This window comes from Lampris incognitus, chromosome 3, assembly GCF_029633865.1.
Source record: "Lampris incognitus isolate fLamInc1 chromosome 3, fLamInc1.hap2, whole genome shotgun sequence".
Lineage (NCBI taxonomy): Eukaryota > Metazoa > Chordata > Actinopteri > Lampriformes > Lampridae > Lampris > Lampris incognitus.
The window spans coordinates 79,006,976-79,023,136 of record NC_079213.1 but is presented as its reverse complement, the minus strand read 5'-3'; the positions used below and the strand labels follow the sequence as shown (position 1 = coordinate 79,023,136).

General features: G+C 49.0%; 1 protein-coding gene across 1 annotated transcript; it reads right to left on the bottom strand.

Annotated features, from left to right (window-relative positions):
* Positions 1-287: 287 nt before the first annotated feature.
* Positions 288-3,172, bottom strand: mdp1 (magnesium dependent phosphatase 1). Its single transcript, XM_056276815.1, has 5 exons — positions 3,141-3,172; positions 1,499-1,655; positions 1,339-1,403; positions 535-642; positions 288-429 (listed from the first exon to the last, which is right to left on the bottom strand). Exons 1-5 carry the CDS (start codon positions 3,170-3,172, stop codon positions 288-290), a joined length of 504 nt encoding a protein of 167 aa, XP_056132790.1.
* Between the last annotated feature and the right edge of the window lie 12,989 nt (positions 3,173-16,161).

Here is a 16,161-nt window from a genome sequence, read left to right as displayed (position 1 = left end):
GAAGCCACCTCTGAGCCCAGGTTTAGATAACTTTTGCATGTGGCTATAGGACTTCAAACTGTTCTTTTTTAATTAACGTGAACTGGGCCTTGAAATAACCCTTAATTCAAATTTGACATTTTTCTGCTGAAAAATGTCATCATGTCTCCGTTCATTAGCAAAATACAGTCAAAAATGCTTAAAGTATAAATAACTTCACCTGATGTTTTTTACAGGATTATTTTTCTTCATTCAACAGGTATAAACATTTGAGGGCCAGTCAGACAAAATAAAGAATAAGTGCATGGTCATATCTTGTGCAGAAACAACTTCAGACTTACTTGTTTAAAGTGAGTGATTTTTGAACCAGGATATATTTCTTTGCAGGAGACATACTTGTCGAGACTGAAAAGAGATAAAAGCTGATTGGCTCCACATACTTCCCCGGTCCTGAAAAATAGTCAGCGGAGGGTACTGTGACATTTCAAGAGTCTAAAAAGCAGACCACTGTCATTTTAAAGCATTGCAAAATGGCTTGAACTCTTGATGACTAACCGTGAAGCAACTCCTATCTTGATGCCCTGGTTGTAGAGAGAGCTCAGGATCTCCGCTGTGTCCTCATAAAGAGAGACCCGCTGCCGCCTTGCATCCACCACCACTCCCCTATAGAGAAGCAGAGTATTATCAAACTTCAACTCAAACCCAATGTAATATGCATTCTGCAGGACTGAAAATTAACGAGCACAATTAAAACTCGTTTCTCGCATAACGACCGTGTATCAAAAGGTTTTTTTCAGCCAAACTATTTTTTCCCCATCCATCCATCCATCCATCCACCCATTAACTAAACCGCTTATATCCTGCTCTAAGGGTCGCGGGGATGCTGGAGCCTATCCCAGCAGTGATTGGGCGGCAGGCGGGGAGACACCCCGGACAGGCCGCCAGGCCATATCTCTCTCTCACACACACACACACACACACCCCTAGAGGCAATTTTAGTACGGCCGATTCACCTGACCAACATGTCTTTGCACTGTGGGAGGAAACTGAAGCCTCCGGAGAAAACCCACGCAGACACACGGGGAGAACATGCAAATTTCATTTTTTTCCCAACCAAACTAAATTTTCTTAGAGAAGTAATGGAAAATGTACAGACTTTTAACTTATTTCATTATAAAGGGTTAAGTTGCCCCGTTTTTATATGTTGTCATGACAAACGTCGACTACTGTCTAACGTGCATACACATCCAGTCAAATAACACTGAACGTCCTGTTTATGGCTTTCATGACAGGTTTGTGGTTATATCATGCGACAAGCTACCCAGTACCACAAAGAACATGTCTAGCCAGATCACTTACTCGTTATTTTTTGTGAAAAGGTGGGTCGACGTGTGTATCGACCCAGAAGGGCCAGAGGGTATAATCTGAAAGTAAAGCAGAAAAGTCATTTGAATGGATCGCCGTCACTGTTCATCACATGTCATAGTTTAGCTAGTGACGAAGTTAGCGCCGCACTTACCGAGATCAAACACAACAAACTTTGGCCTTTGCATATTTGACGTGAACGATTTCTCCAATAATCAACCGGCGTCAGTCGGTTTCCAAAATGGAGATTATTGGTTTTTATAAAATCACACAAAGGGGAAATGTACGGCTTCCTGAATTTAGGTAGATTACTTTGAAATCACGAAGCTCTAGATAACATCTCGCGTTAACTTACCTTAGACGACGTGCCCGGACCGGAGACGAGTCTCTGGAGCGTGTGTGAGTGTGTGTGTGTGTGTGTGTGTTGAGAGAGAGAGAGAGAGAGAGAGAGAGAGAGAGAGAGAGAGAGAGAGAGAGAGAGAGAGAGAGAGAGAGAGAGAGAGAGAGAGAGAGAGAGAGAGAGAGAGAGAGAGAGAGAGAGAGTGAGAGTGAGGTGGGGGGGGGGGACGGGACTGTAATGCATCCTTTAGTCAGCAGGTGTCCCCTGGTGAGACATCAGTGGTTCCAAAAACAATGTACAGATATTCGATTTTTAAGAATAAGCGCGATGTACAGAACTGTTGCAACTACAGAGGTATAAAGCTGATCGGCCACAGCATGAAGATATGGGAAAGAGTAGTAGAAGCAATAGGTTAAGAGGAGAGGTGACTGTTGGCGAGCGGCAGTATGGTTTCAGAATCAGAATGCTTTATTCATCCCCGAGGGTAAAGCACGAAAGAGCAACACAGGTGCGATGTTTGCTTTGAGAATGTTGATTGGGAAGTATAGAGAAGGTCAGGAGTTACATTGTATCTTTGTGGGTTTAGAGAACGCATATGACAGGATGCCGAGAGAGGAGGTGTGGTATTGTATGAGGAAGTCGAAAGTTGCAGAGAAGTATGTAGGAATGGTTCAGGAGATGTATGAGGGAAGTGTGACTGTGTGACAATGGTGAGGTGTGCGGTTGGGATGACAGATGGGTTCAGCATGAGGGTGAGATTACATCAAGGATCAGCTCTGAGCCCTTTCTTGTTTGCAATGGTGATGGACAGGTTGATGGATGAGATCAGGCAGGGGTCTCCGTGGACTATGATGTTTGGGGATGACATTGTGATCTGTAGCGAGAGTAGGGTGTAGGTTGAGGAGAGCCTGGAGAGGCGGAGGTATGCACTGGAGAGAAGAGGAATGAAAATCAGTAGGAGCAAGACGGAATACCTATGCGTGAATGAGAGGGAGGACAGCGGAATGTTGAGGATGCAAGGAGTAGAGGTGATGAAGGTGGATGACTTTAAATACTTGGAGGTCAACTGTCCAAAGTAACGGGGAGTGCAGAAGAGAGGTGAAGAAGAGAGAGCAGGCAGGGTGGAGTGGGTGGAGAAAGGTGTCAGGAGTGATTTGCGACAGAAGGGTACAAGTGCGGGAGGACCCCCCCCCCCCACATTCACCACATTGGTGTCAGAAGTGGGATGGTGAGACCGTGAGGCCATCGGAAGCGCATGCGCCCAGAGGCATGAGGGAGCTGATATGCTGAAGCGGCGCGGGGACGCGATTCCCGAAGGAGCAGGGTAGTGAACCTGCACGGGTAAATAGACTCGCTAGCCCTTGGCTAACGGGTCTATTTGTCTGGGCCACGGGTGACTAAAGGGTCGGGCCCGTTAGCCAAGGGCTAGCGAGTCTATCGGTGCATACTACACTACCCCTCCGCTTCCCGAAGGCCCAGCAGTCTCATCATCCCACTTCTGACACCAATATAGTAAATTCGAGGAGCAGCCGGGATGCGAACCCGGGTCTCCCGCATCACGGGCGACAACGTTAACCAGTCAACTAAAGGGTCTGACCCGTTAGCCAAGGGCTAGCGAGTCTATTTATCCGTGCACCTTACAGTATTGTAACGTGCATGGATAAGCAGACACGTTGGTCCTTGACTAACGGGTCAGACCCTTTAGTCGACTGGTTAACGTTGTCGCTTGCGGAGTGGGAAATACGTGTTCGCGTCCCGGATGTGGTGACGGTTCCCGGGCTGACCCCCGAATTCGCTATAGTATATTGGGAGGGTGCTGAATATGGAGCTGCCAGGTGTGGTGTATTGGATCGAGCACTCGGTGCTCGATTGTGTTGGACTGTCACCACTACTGAGTTCTGTAATACACTGGTCTAGCCAGTAGTGTGTGATGTCTCCGTCAGTAAAGATCAAACTTGTGCCGCATCCTCGTCTCCGTGTACTTATATATATTAGTGATTAAGTTAGTAACCCACGAATAGTAACACTACAATAGTGTATGTAACCCGCACTTTGCGTTCGGCCGTCGTCTCCCTACACGCCCTGGGACTCTGCGTTGTGTTTGTTGTAGTATGATGTTTGCGTGGAAAAGGAAGGAGGCGGAGGCTTGGGATCGTGGCTGAGACCTGGACACTTTACTGGCACTCGCTTACACTTCACCTCTCATCAATCAGCTGGCCGCTGGCCTCATCATACTCACAGCTTCCGGCAGACAAACAAAAACATTTGATCAACGTAGCCTTTTGCCCGGGACAAGAACTAGGGGTACGGTGTTGCAAGAGGGACAAACATCGCCATTTGCGGCATTCCCAGGGGAACATACAGCGTAACAGTGCCACCCTGTGGCGGATTTGCATTACTACCTTACATCTACCCCTTCTTTAATTGATGGCGTCCCAGCCATCAGACCAAACAAAACAAAACAAATAAAACTTATGAGCATAAAAATTAAAACAGATCACACTGAAAGTGACGTATTAATACCATGAGTTGCATATGAAATGTAGATGTGTAAATGCAATCAAAGTAAATAAACCATTAATAAAACTTGTTTGTTTTGGGTGTTTTTTTCCGTGGATTATACGTGCCCTGCTACTCTCTCTGCTATGGCCCTCTGCCACAATGTCCAGCCCCTCTCTATCTTCTGCTGTTCCTCTTTTGATCTCACCACCTGTGACTCGTAAGACAGTTTCTTTGGGGGACGTCGAGTTCTCTGTGGGTTCCTCCTCAGGCTGGGGCCATCAAGTGCGTTGGTGTCGCTGACATTTATGTCCTCTTCCCCCCCTTGACTCACTTTTTCGGCTTCCTCCCCCATTACCTCCATGCCATCCACCTCCCAGTCCCCCATGTCAGACTCAGCTCCTGCACTTGTTGCTGCACCAGCCCGCTCCACCAGAAGAAACATACACTGTGTAAGAAGGTTGCGGTGAACCACTCTCTCTTTTTCACCATCCTCTGTTCGGACCACATATACTGGTATACTGGTGTGTTTCTTCACCACAATGTATGGGCGTGACTCCCATCTGTCTCCCAGTTTCTGCCGTCCCTCCACATGACATATTTTGACCAAGACTCTGTCCCCTGGGCTGAAACCTTGACTCTTTGCCTTTTGATCATAGTACCTTTTCTGCTGCTCTTTTGCATGTCGTGAGGACTGGTTAGCCTGAGTATAAGCTTCCGACAGACAGTCATGCAGGGTCTGGACATATTCACTATACTCACATGGCTCTTTGGTGGTAGAAAGCCCAAAAATCAGGTCGACTGGGAGTCGTGGATGTCTACCAAACATTAGGTAATACGGTGTGTACCCAGTAGAGTCATGTTTGGTGCAGTTATACGCATGTGTCATTGCATCCACATACTCATGCCAGCGGGGTTTCAGGTGAGGCTCTAGTGTCCCCAGCATGTCCATGAGAGTCCGGTTGAACCTTTCGGTGGTGCCGTTACCCTGGGGGTGATAGGGGGTTGTGTGTGTCTTAGTGACACCAGTACACTTACACAGCTCTTTCACCACAGCACTTTCAAAATTACGCCCCTGGTCTGCATGTAGTTTTGCTGGGAATCCAAACCGACAGAAAAAGTTCTTCCACAGTACCTTCGCCACTGTACAGGCTTTTTGGTCTTTAGTGGGATAGGCCTGGGCGTACCGGGAGAAGTGGTCAGTGACAATAAGCACATTTTCTATGCCTCCCTTTGATTTCTCCAGAGTCAGAAAGTCTACACACACAAGTTCCATAGGAGCGCTGCTGTGAATACTGACCAGGGGAGCCCTGAGGCCAGCAGTCGGAGTCTTTCTGAGGCAGCACCTTTCACACTGCTCACACCAAGCCTTGATTTCCTGGAACATCTTAGGCCAGTAAAATCTCTCCCTTATCATCTGCAGCGTTCTCTCAAACCCTAAATGCCCTGAGTCATCATGAAGTGCAGTCTTGACGGATGTGTGAAATCTCTCTGGTAGTACCAGCTGCTCTACTACTCCCCTTTGACAGTCTTGGACCTGACGATACATTATTCCATCCCTTACTAATAACCTCCGCCACTCTTTTAAGAGAAGGCAAACCTGCCTGCCACCACCAATCCTCTCGCTGCGGCTCGGTTTTTGGTTCACACTTTTAAAGTGCAAAACGGGACCGATTACAGCATCCTCTTTTTGCCCTGCACGAATCTCCTGTTTTGTCAATGCAGGTAGAGAGTCCATCCCCACATCTTGATAGGATTCACCGAGCGTGTGTGACAGAGGTTCTTGATGCTCAGGTCCCTCTGAAGCGGAGCTTTCCAGTTGTTGGGGAGATTGTTCCTCTACACACCTTTTTACTTTGGCTGATACAAGCTGAGGGCAGGTTTGCAGGACTTGGGTGACCTCCTGGTTAGACAGCCGGGAGAGGGCATCAGCGTTCGCATTATTCTGTCCCCTTCGATACTGCACATCAAAATCAAATGCTGACAGCCGAGACACCCACCGCTGACCTGTAGCATCCAATTTTGCAGACGACATGACATACTTGAGGGGGTTATTGTCTGTCTGGACTGAGAACTTGCGCCCATATAGATGGTCATAGAACTTGTCGGTCACTGCCCATTTCAGAGCGAGGAACTCTAGTTTGTGTGCAGGATACCTCGTCTCTTCTGGGCTCAAGCCTCTGCTGCCATAAGCTATGACTCTCTCGACTCTGTCCTGAACTTGGGCTAATACAGCACCAAGCCCCTCCCCCGAGGCGTCAGTCTGGAGCAGAAAGGGTAGGCTGTAGTCTGGATAGCCTAACACTGGAGCAGTTGTCAATCTTTCTCTCAGTGACTGAAAAGCCTCCTCACACTCATCAGTCCAGACAAAGGGCGGGTCAGGCACTAACCTCTTCTTCCCCCCTCTCCGTTTCTTTCTAGGGTCACCAGCGGTAAGGCGGTACAGGGGCGCGGCCAAGGTAGAGTAACTGCACACAAACCGCCTGTAATATCCGGTGAATCCTAGGAACTGAAGCACCTCTTTACGATTCGTGGGCCTCGCCCAGTCCTTGACTCTGCTGATCTTCTCTGGGTCTGTCCTGATGCCCTCCGCAGACACCAGGTGACCCAAGTAGTGCACCTCCTTTCTCACAAGCTGACATTTGGAAGGCTTCAACTTCAAGCCATGCTCCTTCAGTCGATCGAACACCAGCTGCAGCCTCTCCAGATGCTCATCAAAGGTTTTAGAGAATATGATCAGATCATCAAGGTAGATCAGGAGATGGGTGAAGTTCAGATCGCCAAAACAGCAGGTCATGAGTCTCTGGAAGGTGGACGGAGCGTTTTGAATGCCGAAAGGCATTCTGTTGGCTTCAAACAGCCCCATGGGAGTACTGAATGCTGTTTTGTGTTTGTCCTGCTCCGCCACCTCTACCTGCCAGTATCCAGATGTGAGATCAAGTGTTGAGAAATACTTTGCTTGACCCAGAGCCTCCAGGGCCTCCTCTATTCTGGGCAGTGGAAATGCATCTCTTGTGCTGCAGGCGTTAAGCCTTCGGTAATCGATGCATAATCTTAGTGATCCGTCTTTCTTGGTAACAATCACTACTGGCGAAGCATATGGACTCTTACTAGGCCTGATAACCCCTGCTGTTTCCATTTCTGTCAGCAACTTCCTCACATCCTGCCACTGTGAAGGGGGAATCTTGCGGTACGGGAGTCGAAGGGGCTTTGAGTCGACCAGGGGGATTTCGTGCTGCACTGTTTTTGTGTGGCCGTAGTCCATTGAGTGCTGTGAGAACACCCCCATATTCCTCTCCACAAGCTCTTTTAGGAGGGCGCGCTGGCGCTCATTCTCCACTGCTGCCTCACTTATGTCCACCCCACCACTGCTCACAACTTGGTGCAGACACCGGTATGTCTCTTTGTTCTCCTCATTTTGATGACAACCCTGTTCCGTGGCTGAAAAATCCACAACACTGTCCACCAGGAAGGCGCTGGCCAGCTGTGTGTGTGGTTTGATTGTGACAGTTTGTTGGGACAGGTTCATCACTCACAGGAGCACAGCCTTTCTTCACATCTGCAAGAACTTTGGCGACCATAAGGTCCTGAGGAAGCCGAATGGAGGCGTGGCCTTCAATTAGCGCTGTGTATGTCTTTCTTTGTGGGCCAGTTTTGATTTTGCACATTAAGTCCATCTCTTTCCCTCCCGGGATGCGTATTTTACGGCCAGTGTACACAGCAGGGCCCACCATGTCGTCTGCTCCTGTATATTCAGTGTCGCCAGTTTCCAGTAAAGCTGTGTACCACTCTGGATGGCTTTCCTTCACCCGCTGAAGATATTGCTCCCCATAGGTTGCTTGGAGGTGCCTCCTGGCGGCACGGACGACATTAGTTCCCAGAAGCAGTGGGACGGAGGAGCGATACTCGGAGTCAGGGACAACAAAAGCCGGCACTCTCTGGAACTCTTTCCCCAGCACTTTCAACTTAATACGCAGGACACCAGAGTAAGGCACATCCTGACCTGCTGCACCTGCTATGGGTATTTTAGAGGGCCGTAGTTTCTGTCCATGGAGGTCAGGGTGGTTGCACCAGTATCCGTGAGTAATACTGGTTACCTGAGAGCCGGAATCGATAAGAGCCCTGCACTTTAATCCATTGACTTCCACCTCACCCTCATTCCTGGGACCCACAATAGGAATGTCCTCTACTCCATCATCAGTATCGCTCACCTGCAGTGGGGGGTCTTGCTGCTTGCCCATGGTTGCCCCAGTTACCACAGGCTCTAGGCGTTTAAATGCTGCGTTGAGTGGGGCGTGGTGCTCTCTGCGGAGGTCGCAGGCTGGGGTCGGTGAGTCCAGGGCAGACTGGGATCTGGGAGCACCGCTCGACATACTCGGGCTATATGCCCTTGCTTCCCACACCGGTAGCAAACAACACTGGAGCCCTGAGTAACTGTTCTGGGAGATGGTTGGGGCCTTAGTGGGGGTGCAGGGGCTGGTGCAGGGGTAGGTGCAGCAATTCTCAACTCAAGGTGAGCCAACTTGGTCACCTGTTCTTCTTGGCTAAGAGCTAATTTCTTGAAAATATCTTTAAGCTCTGTCCACTCTGAAGTGTGTTTTGACCTCTCTGACCTCATATTGGTATCACATTTTGATGTGACCTGCACCTGGGTGAGCGCTTTCTTTGTCTTGTGTTGTGACTGGAACTTCTGAGTCTCTTTTGCAAGGTTTCTAAGCTCTGCTTGCAGCTCCCGGAAACTCAAAAGCCTGGGCTTCATTGGTGCGATCCTTGCATACACCATCTCATCCATAAGCCCTCTTAGAAACTGTCGAGTGAGTTTACTATCACGATCAGGAAATTGCCTGCCCCCTCTCTGACTTTCCTCTACCGCTCTCAGTGTTGCCTCCAGAGCAATAGCATAAGAGCAGGCAGACTCTCCAGACCTCTGGCTGCGCTCATAGAAGTCGGCTAGTGGATCAAGTGAGCCTTGTGTTTCACTGTATTCAGCCCTGAGCTCCTCATACGCCTTCTCTGGAGTCTGGTCGTGGGGGGGTAGGTTCAGGACTAGCTTCCTGGCCTCACCGCTCAGGTGTCGCACAACAGTCGAAAAGCGGAGGTGTGTGGGGAGCTCGATTGCCTCCAGAAGGTACTGCATATCACGAACCCAGTCTTCTACAAGTATTTTGCTGTCTGGATTGCCAGTGAAGATTTGGACATTTTTTACCTGATGAGTTTGCATGAACCCACCATATGCAGCTGGTGGAAGGGTTGTGTTGGCTGCGGCTCTGACGGCAGCATTCATTGGGGGCTCATACGGACGTGGGTGCATGTGCGGGGTGGTGGATGGGTGTTGTGGGAGTGTGTTGTGGTACATGACAGCTCGAGGGTCTGAGGCAGGGGCTGTGTGGTTAGGGGCTACATGTTGCACTGCTAGTGGGGTGGTCACCTCTTGGGGGTAGAGGGCAGCAGGCTGTGACATATGCAGCTGGGGGATTGATCCATGCTGCAAACTTTGAAGGGTCTGGCCAGTAGAAGAGAGGTAGCTCATAATGTTCATCATTGGTGGCATTTGAAAGCTTGGCATGAGGGCCTGGGGCACAGGGGGATTATATGCAGGACCAGTGTAGACCTGGGGTTTAGGCTCGGCAGCAGGGCTTTGGTAAGGAGGGGTGTCTGGGTGAGTCATGGTCGGCCGCTGTACAGTTTGCATTTCCGTGGAGGTGGGGCACGAGAGGCTGTGAATGGGCAAAGGGTGTGTGTGCTGGTTCACACCGGCTTGGGCCGGGGGATTAGGTTCCACTAATATCTGTACAGCTGGAAGGGATGCACTGGGCAGGCTGTAGTCTGGCCTGCTGTTTCGGTGGATTGGTTTGGCAGCTGGGCTGCTGTCAAAACATAGTGAGGGTGCTTGCATTGGAGCTCTAGAGGCTGGCAAGGTGGGTGCATGAGCTGGAGTGGAGTAGTGAATAGGGTAAGGTGACAGTATTGGAGGTGGTGGAGTGAGTGGTGCACTTAGTCCTGGGTATGGGGGCTGCTGACTGCTGTGGTGGTCTTGAGGGAGGATCAGCTGTTGGGTGGTGGTGGGGCTAGTGAAGTAGTTGTTAAGCTTTGGCCTCACTGATTGCTGTTGATTTGCAGCACTGGTGGTTGTTACGCCCTTGCTTGAAAGGTGGGGTTGTGTCTGGGCTGGAGTGTCACAGTTGTGGCTGGCTGTGGGCATCGGGGGCAGTTGGGAACCCGGTGTGGCAGCAGAGGCACCTTCTTGCTTTGACTGATAATCTGCATAGTCACTGAACATTTTGATATATTTTTTTCTAAATCACTATGACTGGTGTAACTGTTGGTGTCAAAACAGATGACTATTAATGATTCACTGTGTTCACAGAATAAGTTTAGCTGTGTATGCAAAATCTCCCCTTTTTTTCCAGTAAATATATCAAAAAACAATAATCACTATCAACTCAAAACTCACATTAAACTTGAGTCAAAATCAGATGGTCAATACACAACCCTTAACCAAAACCAAAAAATTATGAATGATATATATCAGCTTAATGTTAAACACAGTGTTCCTATAGCAGGATCTCACATAGCACACTTTTACACAACTCAAATAACAGTTAAGTTTATCGAAATATCATAAAAAGTCTTCAAATGGATATAGCAAGCTTTCAACAGTCTTTAAAGGATATTTGAAGAGGTGAGTATCTTGCCAATGCTGCAACGCCGATGACAGTAGTTCAGTCCACCACACTGTCCAGTCACTGAAGGTAACGCAGTTCAATGCAGCAGCAAAGGCGAGGACGCGAGTCTCTGTATCTCCTTGGATCTCGAAGCACCACGATCCGGGTCACGGCACCATGATGTAACCCGCACTTTGCGTTCGGCCGTCGTCTCCCTACACGCCCTGGGACTCTGCGTTGTGTTTGTTGTAGTATGATGTTTGCGTGGAAAAGGAAGGAGGCGGAGGCTTGGGATCGTGGCTGAGACCTGGACACTTTACTGGCACTCGCTTACACTTCACCTCTCATCAATCAGCTGGCCGCTGGCCTCATCATACTCACAGCTTCCGGCAGACAAACAAAAAACATTTGATCACCGTAGCCTTTTGCCCGGGACAAGAACTAGGGGTACGGTGTTGCAAGAGGGACAAACATCGCCATTTGCGGCATTCCCAGGGGAACATACAGCGTAACAGTGCCACCCTGTGGCGGATTTGCATTACTACCTTACATCTACATAAGAGAAGTCACAACATGGTGTCAGAAGACGGAGTTACGGTATAATTCGAGGGCGGTACTTCAACGAGTTCGCTGGTAGTTGAGGCAGCTAGCTAACAAGCGCTAGCTTGAGCACAAATATGGAACAGTTCAAGCCGCCACCACCGCTGATACTTACCGGGAATGTCGCAGAAAACTGGAGAAGATGGGAACAGCGTTTCCAGCTGTACATGACCGCTTCAGGTGCGTTGGATAAGGAAGAGACGGTTAAAATAGCCGTTCTGCTTCACACCATCGGCGAAGAGGCGCTAGAAGTGTATAACACACTCACCGTCATCCCAGAAGGAGACGACGAATCGATGGAGGACGTTCTGAAAGCCTTCAAGGACTACTGCAGCCCTCGGAAGAACGTCGTGTTCGAACGCCATCAATTCTGGTCGCACACGATGTCAGCAGGAATATCGGTGGACAGATTCATCACAGAGCTGCGCCAGAAGAGCAAAGACTGTGAGTTTGGCAGACATGAAGATGACATGATAAGGGACAAATTAGTGTTCAGCATAAATGATGCCCGTTTGAAAGAAAGACTGTTACGTGATAATGAGCTTACTTTGCGCAGGGCCGTAGAGATATGTAGATCAGCCGAGCTCGCTAAGTCACAAATACAAGCGATGCAGACGTCACATGTTGTCCAAGACGCCTCAGTGGATGCATTAAAGAAAGCAACAGGGCAAACGCGCACGGGCAGCTGGAACAAGAACAAAACGAGCAGCAAGAGGCATGTAACAAAAACTCTCTGCCACAAGTGTGGAAATAAACATGAGCCCCGTCAATGCCCAGCTTATGGTGCAGTGTGCCACAAATGTGGTAAGAACAATCATTTTTCCAAGGTGTGTAAATCGAGCACTGAAAAAAGCGGCAATTACAAGACAAAGACAGTGCATAATCTAGAAAGTGAAATTGATTCCTTATATATAGGCCTGATTGGAAAATACAAAAACAAAGCAGCCCACTAAGCTAAAGGCACTGTATGGCATGAAACAGCCACGGTCAGAGGCGTAGCAATTAACTTCAAGTTGGACACAGGCGCCGATGCAAATGTGCTTCCTATGCGCGTAGTCCGGCAGCTACCAGGTCCCGTTCAGTTACGGCCCACAAAGACTGTGCTGATTGCTTTTGGTGGTGCACGACTACCCTCAGATGGTGTTGCATCTCTAGATTGCCGCACGTCTAAGCATACGGCTATATTGGACTTCCATGTGTCTAGCCGAGCTGACAAGCCAATCCTGGGTGGAGATGCGTGTGAAGAGCTGCATCTGGTGAGAAGAGTCGAGGCGCTTGCAGTGGAGTCCCCACAACCAGCAAAACCTCCGGCCACCAAAGAGGAGCTGCTGCAGAGGTATGCGGAGGTCTTCACAGGATTAGGCGAATTTCCTGGAGTTCATCACATACACATTGACCCCAGCGTCACGCCTGTGATTCACACGTACAGGAACGTACCACTCTCCATCATGGACTCACTAAGAGAGACACTCACAGACTTGCAGAACAGGAAAGTCATAACTCCTGTCAATGAACCTACAGAATGGGTGAACACTCTTGTTGCCACAAAGAAAAAAAATGGTGCGCTAAGGGTATGTTTGGATCCTTGCAACCTGAATGAGGCAGTCAAGCGTCAACACTACTCGATTCCTACACCGGAAGACGTGCGCAGCAGGCTAACAGGAAAATCCATCTTCTCCATCCTAGATGAAAAGGATGGATACTGGCAGATCAAGCTAGATGAGCCGTCGTCTAAGCTATGCACCTTCAACACGCCGTGGGGCTGGTACCGCTTCCTCAGACTCCCATTCGGGATCAAATCGGCCAGCGAAGTGTTTCAACAAAAGAACTGTGAGACCTTCGGCGATATCCCAGGTGTGTACATTATAGCAGACGACATGATCATCGCAGCGTCATCAGAGCGGGAACACGATGAAATCCTGCAGAAAGTAATGGAGAGAGCCAAGACCGCACATGTGAAATTTAACAGGGACAAGATCCAGTTTAAAGTTGATACTGTAAAGTACATGGGACACGTCATCACGGCAGCAGGACAGAGAGCTGACGACACAAAGATCAAAGCGATTGTCGACATGCCAAACCCGGAAGACAAACAAAGTCTCCAACGTCTGCTGGGAATGACAAAATTCCTAGCGCAATACATACCAAACGAAGCCTCACTCACGGCACCCCTCAGACAGCTGCTCAAGAAGGATGTAGCGTGGCAATGGTGCCCGCACCACAGCTCAGCGCTAAAGGCACTAAAGACCACCCTCACACAAGCCCCTGTGCTGAGATACTATGATCACAATCAGCCTCTCACTCTACAAGCAGACTCCTCAAAGGATGGACTGGGAGCCTGTCTGATGCAGGACGACCGCCCAGTGTGCTATGCCTCACGAGCGCTCACCGACACAGAAAAGAGGTACGCACAGATAGAGAAAGAGTTGCTCGCTATAGTATTTGCTGCTAAGAGATTCCACCAGTATGTCTACGGCAGACCAGTAACTGTCCAGTCCGATCATAAGCCTCTGGAGGTCATCATGCGCAAGCCGCTGAGCAAAGCACCTGCGCGGCTGCAAGGTATGCTTTTACAACTGCAGAGGTATGATCTGAGTGTAACATACACACCAGGCAAGCACATGTACATTGCCGACACACTCTCACGCGCTACAGCTAGCAGAGAAGGTGACCATATTGATGAAAACCCTTGTGATGAGAGAGTTGTGTATGCCTTGGATGCCACAGATGCCTTGAGCGCGGAAACACTCAGCCAATTAAAGAAAGCAACGGCAGCAGATAGCGTGCTGCAAGCTGTGTGTGAGAAACACAAGAAAGGCTGGCCCATGAAAAAGAAAAGTTTGGACAGAAACTACACGCCTACTGGGCAGTAAAGGACATTATAAGCATGGAAGATGACATTGTCTTGGTCGGAGACAAAATCATCATACCCCAGAGCTTCAGGAGCACGATTTTGGAGAAGCTGCATCTTGCACACCAAGGAGTGCGGCGCACAAAAGCCAGAGCAAGAAAGTCTCTCTACTGGCCTGGCATGGCACGAGATATAGAGGCAATGGTGGAAAAGTGCGTGCAATGCCAGCAGCTACAGCCCAAACAGCAGGCTGAGCCACTTATGCCGCATCAGGTCCCAGAACTGCCATGGATGAAAGTCGGAGCTGACATCTTCGAGCTACACGGTCAGTCATACCTGTTGTTAGTTGATTATCTAACCAAATATCCTGAAGTGCTCAACATATCTGACAAAACAGCATACACAGTAATCCAGAAGATGAAGTCTGTGTTTGCCAGACACGGGATTCCTAGGGAGATAGTGAGTGACCATGTCCCATTTGCCAGCTATGAGATGAAGTCATTTGCAGCTTCATGGGAGTTCAAGCTCACACACTCCAGCCCAGGTTTTCCCTCTTCAAATGGCATGGCTGAGAGAGCCATAAAGACAGTGAAACATGCGCTGAAGAAGGCAATGCAGACCGGCACTGACCCACATCTGGTGATGCTGTCACTGAGGAACACACCGGTGACAGGACTGGACGTATCACCTGCACAAATGTTGATGGGGAGAGTTCTACGAAGCACACTTCCGTGCTCCAGTGCTGTGCTGACACAATCAGTCCCACAGCACATTCACAGCAAGATCCAGAACCTGCAGTTCCGTCAAAAACAACGTTACGACCAGTGTGCAAAGCCCCTGCCAGTGTTGACCCCAGGAGACACCGTACACATGCAAACACGGTGCGGCTGGGGGCCTGCCGTTGTCATCCGACAGCGAGATGAACCACGGTCCTACACTGTGCAGACACCGGCTGGGAGGATGCAAAGAAGGAACAGGCGACATCTGAGGAAGATACATCCGAGCCTATTCAGAGACACGGACAGTGATGAACATTTTGACTCAGAGGTACAACCCTCACCCTCACAAGTGCCTGTGCCAGTCGACTCGCCACCACATGACCTGCCACCACACGACCCTCCTCCGGTCACTACAGGCAGTACACCCACATGCTACACAAAGTGCGGCAGAGCAGTTAGGCGCCCTGCCAGATACAATGACTAACCTCAGGGTTCTTTTGTGTGATCATTCAAGTGTTTATTAAGAAAAAAAAAGAGAAAAAAAGAAGGTGAAACAAAGAGTACAAGGTGTGTTTAACCTGAAATGTTGCAAGATTGCTGAATGTTCAAAATGTTTACATGCTAACCACCAGAATGTGAAAAGGAAATAGTTTATGTTGTTTAATGAGAGTCATCTGTCATTTAAAAAACATGCTTTATTAAACATTGAAGTATGCAAGTAGAAAAGACTTGTTCAGTGTTAATGCCATAGCGTTAATGGTCCAGTAAAGGCTCTACTGTTGAAGTAACTGATGAGTAGGCCACATCTCAGTTGGAAAAGAGGGATGTGGTGTATTGGATCGAGCACTCGGTGCTCGATTGTGTTGGACTGGCACCACTACTGAGTTCTGTAATACACTGGTCTAGCCAGTAGTGTGTGATGTCTCCGTCAGTAAAGATCAGACTTGTGCCGCATCCTCGTCTCCGTGTACTTATATATATATTAGTGATTAAGTTAGTAACCCACGAATAGTAACACTACAATAGTGTACATAAGAGAAGTCACAACATCAGGGAAGAGGAAAAGAGGAAGGCCAAAGAGGAGGTTTATGGATGTGGTGAGGTAGGACATGCAGGTGGCTGGTGTGACAGGAAGATGAAGAG

Coding starts and splice junctions, on each gene's coding strand:
- mdp1 (XM_056276815.1), bottom strand. CDS start 3,172: ATGAGACTGCTGGGCCTTCGGGAAGCGGAGGG. Junction 1,656..3,140: donor GGCCTTCGGGAAGCGGAGGG/GTAGTGTAGTAT, acceptor GTGATTTCAAAG/TAATCTACCTAAATTCAGGA. Junction 430..534: donor AAGATAGGAGTTGCTTCACG/GTTAGTCATCAA, acceptor ACTATTTTTCAG/GACCGGGGAAGTATGTGGAG.